Source organism: Diabrotica undecimpunctata, chromosome 2 (assembly GCF_040954645.1).
Source record: "Diabrotica undecimpunctata isolate CICGRU chromosome 2, icDiaUnde3, whole genome shotgun sequence".
Lineage (NCBI taxonomy): Eukaryota > Metazoa > Arthropoda > Insecta > Coleoptera > Chrysomelidae > Diabrotica > Diabrotica undecimpunctata.
The window spans coordinates 95697962-95712036 of NC_092804.1; the positions used below are offsets into that span (position 1 = coordinate 95697962).

At 32.9% G+C, this 14075-nt stretch overlaps 1 protein-coding gene across 1 annotated transcript; it reads right to left on the reverse strand.

The window, feature by feature from the left end:
- Positions 1–3235: 3235 nt before the first annotated feature.
- On the reverse strand, positions 3236–3724 carry LOC140433808 (uncharacterized). Its single transcript, XM_072521784.1, has one exon. It carries the CDS (start codon positions 3722–3724, stop codon positions 3236–3238), a length of 489 nt encoding a protein of 162 aa, XP_072377885.1.
- Between the last annotated feature and the right edge of the window lie 10351 nt (positions 3725–14075).

Sequence of the window (14075 nt, forward strand, 5' to 3'; positions counted from 1 at the left end):
AGTTAAGACTCTAGGTTCGGTGCCAGTCATCCACCTAGCATCTGCCTTCTTATTTTACCATATTTTTGCTATTGTTTATTGATATTTGTGCATTTTTGATATATATATATATATTGTTTGTGCTATTTTTGTACTTTCTGCTGTGGTATTTCTTTTAGATCACGCACAGAGAAAGTGCCCATTTTATTGCTATTTCATTATTGCATTTATTTGATTTATTTTGAATATATTTGCTGCGATATTTCTCCTGTGGATCATACGCTCGAATATATTCCCATTTTCGCTTTTTCTGTACTTTCTGCTGTGGTATTTCTCTTAGATCACGCACAGAGAAAGTGCCCATTTATTGCTATTTCATTATTGCATTTATTTGATTTATTTTTGAATATATTTTCTGCGATATTTCTCCTGTGGATCATACGCTCGAATATATTCCCATTTTCGCTATTTTATTATTGCCATTTGTTGTTGAATATATCCGCTGCGATTTTTTTCTTAGGAGATCACACGCTTCGTATATTCTTATTTTGTTTGCTATATTATCATTGCATTTTTATCGTTTTTAAATACATTCATTGCGACATCTCTCTTCACAGAGACCATACGCTCTGAAGTATTTGTATTTACTTGTGGTCGCCTTCCGCAAGTTAAGGAGACACAAGGATTCTCGAGGATTCCTTCCGTAAGTCAAGGAATCTCTCAAACTGCCTTTTTATTGTTGCATTTTTATGTTATTTGTATATACAAATATTATTTCGTATTTCATTTTAATTACTGTTGTGCAGATAACGTTTTAGTGGGATTTCTACTACGTAGATCAAGCACGAAAAACGTTTGCACTGATATTTCAAACTTACACTCTACCTTTTGGCACACATTCAATTATATTTATATGTACACTATCTCCGAGGTTTGTTGTGGCATTTTATTGTGTTAATCACGCACTACCAACCTCTGGTTCTGGATTTGTGATAGTTTTTCACCCGAAAAACATACACGACTCCACGTACCTCACCCAGTATCAACCTCAGTTACACTATTTGTTCCAAGAAGAATGGTGGACACTCGAGGAACATCTAGGTCCAATTCCACGGACCGTAAGAAGCCCTTAGAGCCGGAGATAGGCCAAACAGCCACCCTCCACGCCTCTCGGCAACAAGAGAAACAAATCAAACGTTTATTTTTGTCTCAAACAAACAGTTATCAAAAATACAGATTGCACAAGAAGCGTACTAAATAACATAATAACAAAATTAACAAAAACTTACGTGCTTATCTGTTTACAAAGGAGATTGCTACAACAATTTTCGAAATGGTTCCTAGGTTATTTATTAATATGGCCAAATTAGATTATTAAAAATTAAAGATATCCTTGTTTATGAAAATATCTTAAAATTTAACCTTATATATGAAATATCTTTTCTATATAATAATCAAATTAAAATTGTTTTACAACAACAGCAGATTTAAGCCAAAATGTCATATGTCAACATAACATTGTAAGACAGAATAAATTATGACATTTTGTTGGCCACGCTTCTAACACAATATAAAACTTTGAATATTACAAATTCTTTTATTTTTAATGAAAGCAATTATCAATTATCAAAAATAATGTCTATTTAATTTGGAAAAATTAATATGTTAATTGTTACCTTAATTCACAAACTTTGCCACTTAACCTTGAAAAATTTGCTACTATCTCTGGGATTGGAGCTGCAAGGACAAAACTCTCAACTGGAACAAAAAGGAAACCATTTCCATACTCAGGATCGAAGATCTGACGTAGATGTGGTTGGATCAAGCAGGCAAACGACAACAAAGCTGGTGGGACATCCTATATAATCATTTTCAAAATTTCATCAGTTCCGGTGTACTGCACAAATCTTATGGTTGATACTCTGTTCTAAACTGCATTATTGCAAAAGAGTATTATCCAACCTTTCACCGGTCTTAAGACATAATACAAAAAAAAATGAATCGACTCTTGATTCAAAATCGCCCAAACATCTTTCTAGTCTGAAATCTCTTGCTTGACTCCTATTCCCCTGGGCCGATCTTTCTGTCTCTCGGCCACCCTTTTCAAATCTAACCTGTTCTTACAACAAAATTTCTTGACAAACCGGGGATTTAGCCTTGAATCAAAACAACTTTTTTAAATTCGTCGAAATAACATGTATTATATTGATTATTTTAACTTCGTAACTCGATTTTTTCTTTGGGGGATTTAAATGTAAATAAAGACAAACAGGTTTGTGTATATAGTCTAGGAGTTATTAGAAAATTTTTTAATATATAAATATTTCGTAGATAAAAAAAATTTAAAATGCTACAATGCCCCTTCTTAAAAGAAAAAACTCGGATAATTTTATCCAGTTTTTGATAAAAGTAAAACAACAAAAACAAAATCAGAAGATGACCTCTTAAATGAGTCGTGACTTCTTAATAATATATTTTAGATGATGGCTAGCGTGGGATTAAACAACAAAAACAACATTAGTTATAAAGAATGGGCTAGCGTGCCATCGATCGCCAGACTCTTTAAAGTCGAGTAGACTGAAATTTATGACTCTACTTGAAGTGTAGATGACATAAGTTTCTATGCCTTGGGGGAAGCTAACCTTATGCCCTGCAGTGAACCTCGCTGACATTCACAGCAGTAACACAAGTGATTTGATGGACAGGCATAGCCATGTCACCTCGTTGCCTGAACCAAATGTGGTACACAAAAACAAAAAAATGCTCTGCTCAGTAGGTAGGCGTCTACTAATCTCTACTATACGCCTGGCGAGACAGGGAATTCGGCAACGGTTCTACAAAAAATTGGGATATAGACCCTAAATCTATATACCTACATATTACAAAATGTGATTCTCACATGTGTCTCCAATCAAAATAGATTACCTGTACTAAAATTATCAAAAGTGAAACAATATTCCAAAGGGATGAAATCAAATCAACATACAAACTCGAAAACAAAGACATGGGATAGGATGAACTAATTACTTAAGGATGACATATTGTCCTCATCTGACACAAAAGGCTTTAAATCTTTAACATGCCACTTACCAAGATCAGAACCATTTAAATCTGACAAACGATAAACCACTGGTGACAATTTTTCCTTAATGGTTGCTTCAATATACTTCGGTGCTAGTTTGGACATAAACTTGTTGACAGCACAAGACAAAACCTTATTTCTTTTCCAAACTCTATCACCCACTTGAAATTGGACTTATCTTCTGCGTAAGTTGTAACTTCTAGCGTTACGTTCATATCCTTTTCGAAGATTAGCCTTAACCTTTTCAAAAACTTTATCTAGACCTTTAACTTCTGAAGCATACACGTTACGGCCACCTGGAATTATCTCAATATCTTGGTTCTGTTGATCCTTGTGATCAACATCATAATAGTTTCCACTTAAAGGAACATGATGGCCATAATTCAAGAAAGCTGGGGTATATCCAGTCACTTCATGCTTTGCTGTGTTAATAGCTTGTCTGATCTTTGCTAAGTTCTTGTCCCAATCTACGTGGTCTTTTACATATGTACGTATTGCTATACCATTGGTTCTATTGTTCCTCTCCACAAAATTACACTGCGGTGCATATACTGGGCTAAACCATACTTTCTGAACGTTATACCTATTACAGAGCTCAATTAAGAGAGGATTGTTCAGGTTTGATGCATTATCACAAATCACATATTGAGGAACGCCAAACATTAGGAAAACATCATTTTCCAAAAACTCAACAATATTCTTAGCTGTGGCCTTTCTTAAAGGTTGGACTAACGTATATTTACTAAACCAATCAGCAACTACTAATAACCACGAATAACCTTTCTTTGAACGAACAAAGGGACCTATCAGATCTATAGCAACTATTTACCAAGGAAACTTGTCCTCTCTCTGCTTATCCATTTTACCCAATGGAGCATAATTTGGTGTCTTCTGAGCACCACAAACTTTACATGACCTGACAAACTTATGCACATCAACACGCATCTGGGGCCAATAATATCTTTCTTGAATACGGGACAAAGTTTTGTAGAATCCAAAGTGAGCACACGTAGGTGGCTCATGACAAGACTGCATAACTTCAAACCTTTGTGGTTTGGGCACAAGAATTTTCCACTCTACATCATTAGTCTTAAAAGAATTGGTGGTAGGGACAAACTTATTAACAAAATCATTCTCCACCTTCCACTGTGGAAAATCAAGGGGGGATCGGAGTATCTTTGATCTCAAATTATCGAACCAAGGGTCTATTCTATCTACATCAACCTCTAAATAATTAATCTCTTGGGTAGTTTCTATTTTATTTTTCCTTCGGGAAGAATGCCATGTCCTATCCTCAAAGTTTAATAACAGTGAGAATTGACGCATAAAATCATTTTCCAAAATGAAACTGTAAGGGACAGAAGGTACAACAAAAAATTTTACCATATGACACACACCATCAGCCTCTACTGGAAGATCAATGGTACCAACAACTGATTTATTGGAACCATCTGCTAAGCGGACATGCTTAATAGATGTGTGATTATATTTAATTTCTTGGGAATTTAGAAATTCAACTCCAGCGGCACCTACAACGGATGTAGAGCAACCACTGTCTAAAAGAACTACAAAGTTTCTAGAGAAAATGGAAATACTAACATGAGGACGACTATCAAAATCTTTCTTTTCAAAAATTGGGCTCAACGAAGGCCTGTAAGGTCTATTGGTCTTAGATCTATTTGAAATACAACACTTAGGACAAGAAGATATGGTCACACCTTTATAACCACAACGAGAACAAGATACTGGCTTGCTTCTACAGTCACAGGAAATATGACCTGGCCTATTACAATTAAAACAAATAATCTTTTTCGGATTTCTGGGAGCTTGATAAAGGGGAGACTGCATTAATGGGGGTGGGGATAAAAAAGATTGCATCATTGGGGTTGAGGGTGAGAAAGATTGCATCATTGGGAGTGGGGATGAAAAGGACTGATTTCTTACTTCAGTATTCTCTGGTGGACTGGGTCTATCATTTTCATACATATATTTGGGATTGGGTATCCTAGAAGAATTATTTTCTCTGTCCTCTCTGTTACCTACTCTACTTTTGTCTTGCTTATTTTGGTTACCCATCACATGAACTTGTTCTTTGGGCTTTTCTGAATCATCAATTGAAATACCAGCAAGACCTTTAGTAGTCTGCAACAAGGGCAGGACATTCTGCTCCAAACGTTTTATAGTAGCTACTAACATTTCTACTGTAGCGAAATCTTGCAGGGCTATTAGTGGAATGTAGTCCACTAAAATATTTTTTCTCATTTTTTTCACCTTCTGGGCTTCACTAGGGTATGTTTCCAAACGTTCAAAAAGGTTTTCCATCACTGCTGAATAAATGGTTATGGATTCATTCTTTTTTTGCTTTCTACTTTTAATTTCATCTAAGAGATTATCACTATAATCTGGATGGAAAAAAGCAGATTTGAGTAGGGCTACCACCTCATCCCAACTACTAATTTTATCTCTAATACTCCTATACCAAATAGCAGCATTACCTTCAAATAGTTCAATGGCTGAACGGAACAGGACGTCTTCGAAAATATTCCTAGACCTAGCAGAATCTCTAACTTTTTCTAAAAATGTGGGGAGGGCTTTACTTTCACCATTAAACTTAATATGTAGATCAGAAATAATGACTGGAGTTGAAACCTATATTATTGGGGCTGGGTCTGTACAACTGGGAACTACAGGGGCTGAAACTGGAGCTGATATTTCCTCTTTTTCCAACACATCACCTTTCAATATCAACAAATCATCTTCACACTCATTGACAAACTTTATTACTTCTTCCTCAACATCATTCATAGGGAAATTTTCTAATCTGGTGTCTAAATGTGTAGACCTTGTCTCAAATCTAACAAAATCAGGTTTAGTTGATTGTGCATTCATTGATTGAGCACTACTATATAAATCTTCCATAATTAATTTAATCTCACACAACTCCTTCTCAGGATTTACTACATTCTTAACCAAATCGACTAAACTTAAAGACGAAGTAGCCTCCTTGGCCAACAAAGCCCTTAACATCTTTCTCCTATCATCAACTGTCTTATTTGGGACATCTCTACCTCTTATGAAGAGCTCATAAGATAACTCTCCTGTTTTCAAATGATTAAAACCTAGGTAGACTTCATTTTTCAAAAATTGGATGAAAGCAAACACAAAATAACTAAGATCAAACTCAACAACTAGTAGAAAATATGACAATTTGAAGAAACAACCGTTTCTATTTATCACCTGATAGTAAGTCTCACTTGCACATCTGCGTACTGAAATCCAAAACTCAATCAGTTTGCTGCAACTTCTGCTCTTGACTTAGTATCAGTTGGTAAACAAAAATGAGGTCTCTAACCTGTCTCTTAAAAATTCACACTTTCACTAACAAGGACTAAAAAAATGGTTTCAAACAACATGGGACAACATGGACACTAACAAGCAACATAAACTTTACAAACAAGGAAAGACAAAACACTAATAATAATGAAAACTTGACCTTTGAGTGAGCTACACTAAATAAACACCGAAATAAACCAACTCTTGTTCCGAAAACTAAATGAGACTGCTAGTCAAAACTAAAACAGTATCTTCTGATCACAAATATTACACTTGTGGTCATTCAGATACAAGAAAGGATACACAACAAACAAACAGTCTACTATTGAGACTAAACTTAGTCGAACCTTTTCAACGACTCACGATGACTACTTCTGGCACAAAAGCTTCAACTAACCTGTGGCATTTAATACGCCGTCAAAGATGGTTAATTAGAAGACAAAATGCATAACACTACTTCACAACTACACAGCTCAAACAAAAGGTCACTCACAACTATACAAACATTTACTCAAAATGACCGAACAAACAAAATTACAAAAACCGATTATTCTGTAAAATCTGTCAAATCAATTAAGAATAAATGCAACAATAACGGTATTATTTGTTACTGTTATTAACTTTTAAAATTCTTTTTAATATTAAAACATTATTCAAAATACATATTTAAATAATTAATTCTCAAATATTTGCTTTCATTACCAAATACACATAAAATACATATACAGATAGTTCTACAGTACATTACATAAAAAACAATAATACATATGTTAATACAAATACATAAACAATTACTTTTTGTGAGACACTGGGACACTATTCAGAAAAAAAATGGTTTCATATACGTGGCAGAAAACTAGGGAAAAATTGAAAAAGATATATGGCTTCAGGAAAAAGGACAAAAATCTAAAAAATGCCTGCTACGTTGGACGCTATTTTGTAACGAAATATTTTGCCTACCTCAGGGTAAGAACATAGGGGTAGGAAATTGGGGACAGAAACTAATGGGGGTCAAGATAGGGCAAGCAAAATAAATCGAAACGTATGCGAACGGCACTCAGGGGTTAACTGGAGAGCTGGTGTCGTGGATAAGTAAATGACAAGGGTGTCGGATTGGGGTAACTACCAGAATATGAAACAAAGGGATACTTAAACAAATCTCCTGGACAACTGGACAAAAATGGATAACAAGAAAGGGCTTCTAATAATTTTAAAATGAGGGCGCCGTTTTGAAGGATCCTAATCTTGCTGGAGGAAAGAAGATTTAGGCTCTTCCTTCCTAAAAAACGTAAACACAAAAAAGGTTAGGAGATTTTTCTAAAATAAATAAAAAAAATGGATCAGAGAAACAAATCAAATATTTATTTTTGTCTCAAACAAACAGTTATCAAAAATACAGATTGCACAAGAAGCATACTAAATAACATAATAACAAAATTAACAAAAACTTACGTGCTTATCTGTTTACAAAAGAGATTGCTACAAAAATTTTCGAAATTGTTCCTAGGTTATTTATTAATATGGCCAAATTAGATTATTAAAAATTAAAGATATCCTTGTTTATGAAAATATCTTAAAATTTAACCTTATATATGAAATATCTTTTCTATATAATAATCAAATTAAAATTGTTTTACAACAACAGCAGATTTAAGCCAAAATGTCATATGTCAACATCACATTTTAAGACTGAGTAAATTATGACATTTTGTTGGCCACGCCTCTAACACAATATAAAACTTTGAATATTACAAATTCTTTTATTTTTAATGAAAGCAATTATCAATTATCAAAAATAATGTCTATTTAATTTGGAAAAATTAATATGTTAATTGTTACCTTAATTCATAAACTTTGCCACTTAACCTTGAAAAACTTGCTACCATCTCTGGGATTGGAGCTGCAAGGACAAATCTCTCAACTGGAACAAAAAGGAAACCATTTCCATACTCAGGAACGAAGATCTGACGTAGATGGGGTTGGATCAAGCAGGCAAACGACAACAAAGCTGGTGGGACATCCTATATAATCATTTTCAAAATTTCATCAGTTTCGGTGTACTGCACAAATCTTATTGTTGATACTCTGTTCTAAACTGCATTATTGCAAAAGAGTATTATCCAACCTTTCACCGGTCTTAAAACATAACACAAAAAAAATGAATCGACTCCTGATTCAAAATCGCCCAAACATCTTTCTAGTCTGAAATCTCTTGCTTGACTCCTATTCCCCTCGGCCGATCTTTCTGTCTCTCGGCCACCCTTTTCAAATCTAACCTGTTCTCACAACAAAATTTCTTGATAAACCGGGGATTTAGCCTTGAATCAAAACAAATTTTTTAAATTCGTCGAAATATCATGTATTATATTGATTATTTTAACTTCGTAACTCGATTTTTTCTTTGGGGGATTTGAATGTAAATAAAGACAAACAGATTTATGTATATAGTCCAGGAGTTATTAGAAAATTTTTTAATATATAAATATTTCGTAGTTAAAAAAAATTTAAAACGCTGCATATATTACCTACGTTTTTTCCCCTTACGTTAAATCATTTAGATTGTATTACATATTACCCCCTATTATGTGCACATAATATTTACAGTAATGTTTACATATTTTACATAATAAATAAAAATTTATAATGATAAAATCTTATATTAATTCTTGGTACCCAGTAATAGCTCTGTTTTCACTTTTCGTATACACGATTAATCACTTCAACATCTCACAATCAAGTTTTACCGTTTTATCCATTTATTAATTTATCCCTATTTCTTTTGTTTAACTACTATACAGTCCAACATTTTTTTTTTGTTATACACACTATATATTTTAAATATATTGTACCAACTTAAAAGTATATTTAAACATTATATTCATTTAAATATATTTATATTATTCGCATTAAAAAGTACATTTATATATTACGAGTATATTCATTGACTTTTTTTGCAGCAATGCCAAGTATTGCTTCCTTAATAATTATTCTAGACATAAACTCTATGCCTTGGTCTGCTATTATTTTTCTCCATACCTCAAGATAAATTTCTCTACCAATGATTTGGCTACTGTTTCGGCTTATTTTATTCTGTATTATGTATCCTTCTATGTAGTTGCTTAATTCGCATTGTAAGTCAATATATGTCTGTTCCCATTTTCATCAATGTACATGTTCATGGGTTCCTTGTTTATAATTGAGTGCTTATGCCTTTGGCAGTCGTCGCACCTCTCCACATTTCACATAGTTCTCAACATTTCTTCGTAATTCGTTCCAGAAATAGTATTTCCTTATATTTCTGTACTATATATCCTATTTATTCTTCCATATCCTTCCTGTAACATGTGGAAGTCGTTAATTATTACTCTTCTTGACCTGCTTATCTTATACTATGTTATGTATTGCTTGTATTATGTTTATCTTGTACTATACAAATTTTTATACCTTTTTCTTAAAAAAAAATTATTATTTATTTAATCTTTTCGTATTTCATTAAGAATTGGCTGATTCTTATTTTTCATCTCTTCTTATTCTCATTTTTCATTATCATTTTCTTTATAATCTTCTGCACTCACATTTGTGAGCAAAAATCTTAACAAGTCTCCTAATGCTATTCCTGAAGCATAAATCCTTAAAATGAATTTGTTTTTCTTCGATAAATCGGGGAATTCCATAACGGGGGCTTATTAGATATATCTTGGGCTTATTAAATGCTTCTTGACATTTAGTAGTCCATTAAACTTTACTTTCTTCCTAGATAATCTGTTACGTGGTGCGGCTATTTCCGCAAAATTGCTTTTTCTTGCATTCTGAGGTGTAAGATACTGTTTATTCGAAAACTTATGTCCAAAGAGTTCCTCTTCTAGTAAACATGAACATATATGTGTCGATTTTTCTTCTCTGTCAAAAAAAAATTCCATACTTGTTAGTTCTTCTTGCATCGTAAACAAAATTTTAAATATACAGATACGAATACTGTGTTTGCTATCGTAATAAAATATTATAGGTATGGTTTTTTTGTTTGGTTTCTCGTCTTTTACAAACTAACTTTTGCTTTGTACATATGGGTCTTTTCCCAAATAAAAAACATCTGCATATTTTGCATTTTTTTTGATGGGCCTTTTTTCTTCAAATATTAATGGTTTTTACTGTGCTTAATAGTTGTTCGACTCTTTTTTACTCTTTGCTTTGTTTTTTTCCTACTTTTGTATCTTCGGAATAAAACTTCTAATTTATGTTTCTGGATTATTTACATTTATGATTCCTATATGTAACATACCCTTAATAGGTTCATCTATTGATCCTTCTGTAAATTCCTTCGCAACTTCTTGTTTCTATATTACTGTAACTGTTTATTTTATTTTTCAGTTCGATCTCGAAATTAATTTCGTCAAATATGTAATAATATTGACATATACTTTTCGAAATAATCTGTTCATCATTTTTCGCCTTTGTGCGTACTTAATTTACTCAACATCTTTTCTTCTTTTGCATATAAATACAATAATCGTAGGGAATCGTCTTTCATCGTGACAAACTTCTTTTTCAATAATTTTTCCATTTACTTCAATAAAAAAAAATTATAATTCCAAATTCCTTTCGCAATTTTAATCCATTCTGTTCAGTTACTGTATTGTCGTGCTGGAGCCGCAGGACTCTTAGCGCGTTGGGATTCAAGTACCACCCTAGCTTATTCTTTTAGCAGTCTCCTGCTCGACGTAAGTTTCAACCATTAAGGTCGAACCATATGCAGTTTGCCTACATTCCTGTCAAAAAAATCTACTTCTGGCACTGTATTCGTATTCGTATACGGTGCGAAATATGCTCTCGCTATGCCTCTATTTCTGTGGCATCTCACCTGTATTCTCACTTCCCAGCCGCTACTATTCTGATCGAAACGATCTTTCTTCGATCACATCCAGTTGACAAGTAACCCTGTTAAGGTTCTACAAGTCGTCGGATGGATGTGCTTTCAGAATCTTACCACTGGTGGCGCGGTTTAATGCCAACCTTAGAAAATAAGATTTACTGGGAGTTATTTAAATATTTAGTTTAAGAATATTTCAATATGAAGTTAATTTAGAATTAAATTAAAAGATTCCAGTCACAAAAAAAGGTAAACGATTATTTAAGTAACGGACTCGTTACATTCCCCTCTTACTTGGAGAAAAAAATTTTAAGTGAAAATTTTTTTTTTCTTTTACTTGACTGATTGTTTAGCTGTATGTTAACCAATACTTCAACCATTTGTGGTGCAATCAAGAATCGAGAAAAAAAAATAAACTTATATTTAAAAAATTATAGCCATGGCACCAGTTTGCCAAATACAGCTATAAACTATATTAACTCACTAAAATACTTTCAAAACAATTTACATCGATTCACACGATTATCATTAACCACAGATTATGAGTGATGTAGAAATAAAGATATGGTTAGATTCATAGATAGATATGTAGATTCATCTAAAGATACCCACATGTAACTAAGTACAAAGTCACATACTATCTAGAGTAAAATTAAAGTAGAGTAAAGCTTTAACATAGCATAGTATAGACTAGTACTACAAATACTCAATGCAAATAATCCAAAATAATGTGAAATCGGACCCTGGTTCCAAAATTGACTCATCAATGGACAACAGATTTATAGAAGAGCATATCCAAGGAATAATCAATCATGCAAATGGGTGGACCGATACACAATAATAAGTAACAATAAAAATACCAAACGTATATAAAACAATATAAGTGTCGAATTGGATGGTAAATCCAAAATTGACCATACAGTGGACAACAGATTTATAAAGTAGCATATCCAAAGATAATCAATCAGGCAAATAATGACCCAATTCACACTATAACCAACTAAACCAAATATGGTAGGTCCACATATACCCACATCCGGTAATATGTGCCTAACCTTAAAATTCATCAAATAATTATTGGATCAAAATGTGGGACTAACGGCTTAAACAAAAGGACAGCCATAAAATCGATTCCATCCTGATGATCTGCCATCAGTACATTTGGGATCCAAAATAAAGACCAAAAATAAAAACTAGGAGGTGTTATAAACTTAATCATCCTAGCAAATGCAAAGCTGAACAACTTGAACTCAAAAGGTAGAGTACCAAAGCATGTGAACTGCTGTGGTAACTTCTTACAACAAAATTAACTTATGCTGATACTCGATAACTATAGCAGGTAGCTACAACAAATTTATAAGAATATCTAACATAAGAGCACTAAAAGGAGTTTAATGTGCCAGTAACTCTAACAACCATAGCAAAATAGTAAGAGTTAAGGTGGAAGTAGTAACAAAACAGAACATCAAGAACGAGTAGACCAATTTCTGAAGAAACTGCAGATTTATAATTCGTTCTGATATTAATAAAAGAGAACAGGGTATTTCCTAGTTCAATATACCAAAATATAGATAAGTGCCTAAGGAAAGAAGTGAAAATAACTATAAATGGTCATTTGTTGCCAAAATATGAAATACTATCCATAACTGTAATCTAAACACGCTAGCTGTAAAGGGAGCAATCCACGACTTGAATAAACTATATAAGTAAGAATAATAAATCAGCTAAGGAACAATTCTGTTATTAGACCAAAGTCTGAAAATATTAAGGATTAAAGCTAAATGTTCAAATCCTAATTAACATTAACGATAATTTACTATCTATGGAAGACGTTCTACTGCCTAGATAACTGTACAACTTGTCATGAAAATGGTGAATTCCGAAAATCAGTGAATAACTGAGGCCTCTAATTGAACTAAAACTTCGAACCCACATATTCAGTCAGATATACACAGGCAGAATAGTCTATATAATATAGGAGTGTACTAAAATTATGCATACTGATTATTTATATAAATTCCTAATGACTGATAAAAAAAACCATCCCACATAGCAAATCCAGATACATGTTCCTATATAACTTGATCATGACCAATAAACGGAATCAAATCCATAAAAAAAATTACAAAACATTCTTTCCAACCTGGCAAAACAAGTAAACAAAATGAGAACATAGGTTATACAACACATAAACATATAGCACAGTATAGTAGCATTATAATATTTAGTTCCATACCAGTGCAACATCTAATATAAGTAAACACTCTAATGGCCTTAATAATTTTAACTTATTATAAACAGATACTAATCAAAGTATAAGCTGTAGGTATACCAAATCTGGTGATCAATAACAAAAATCTAAGAAAATACCAAATCGTAACCAAACCGAGCCAAAACAATAACAATCAAAGGAATAGGTTAGCTTAATAGACATTAAGTCAATCTTCCTCTGAAGATGAAGATGTTGCCTCATCTGTTGTATTATCAGGGAGTAAATCCCTTATATGAAATTGACCAATTCGTCTATTTGTCGAATTGTCTTTTAATTCATATATTAAAGGAGATATTACCCTAACGACAGTACAGGGAACATATTTCTGACAAAACTTAGCAGAAATGGCATCACCTTTATTTGATTTTACAAAATTCCGTTTCAAAACTCGATCGCCCACAAAAAATCGCAAATCTCGTTTCCTCAAATTATACTGATGCTGATTTCTACGGTAAGAAGCTTTCAACTTCTTCCTAATGTCAGCGAATATTGGAGGTAAGTTTTGGAGATCTTTCATACGGTGAAGTTTCTCAGAAATTTGA

What these genes read in the sequence shown, in the direction of transcription:
- LOC140433808 (XM_072521784.1), bottom strand. Translation starts at nt 3,724, where the DNA reads ATGTTTGGCGTTCCTCAATATGTGATTTGTGATAATGCATCAAACCTG.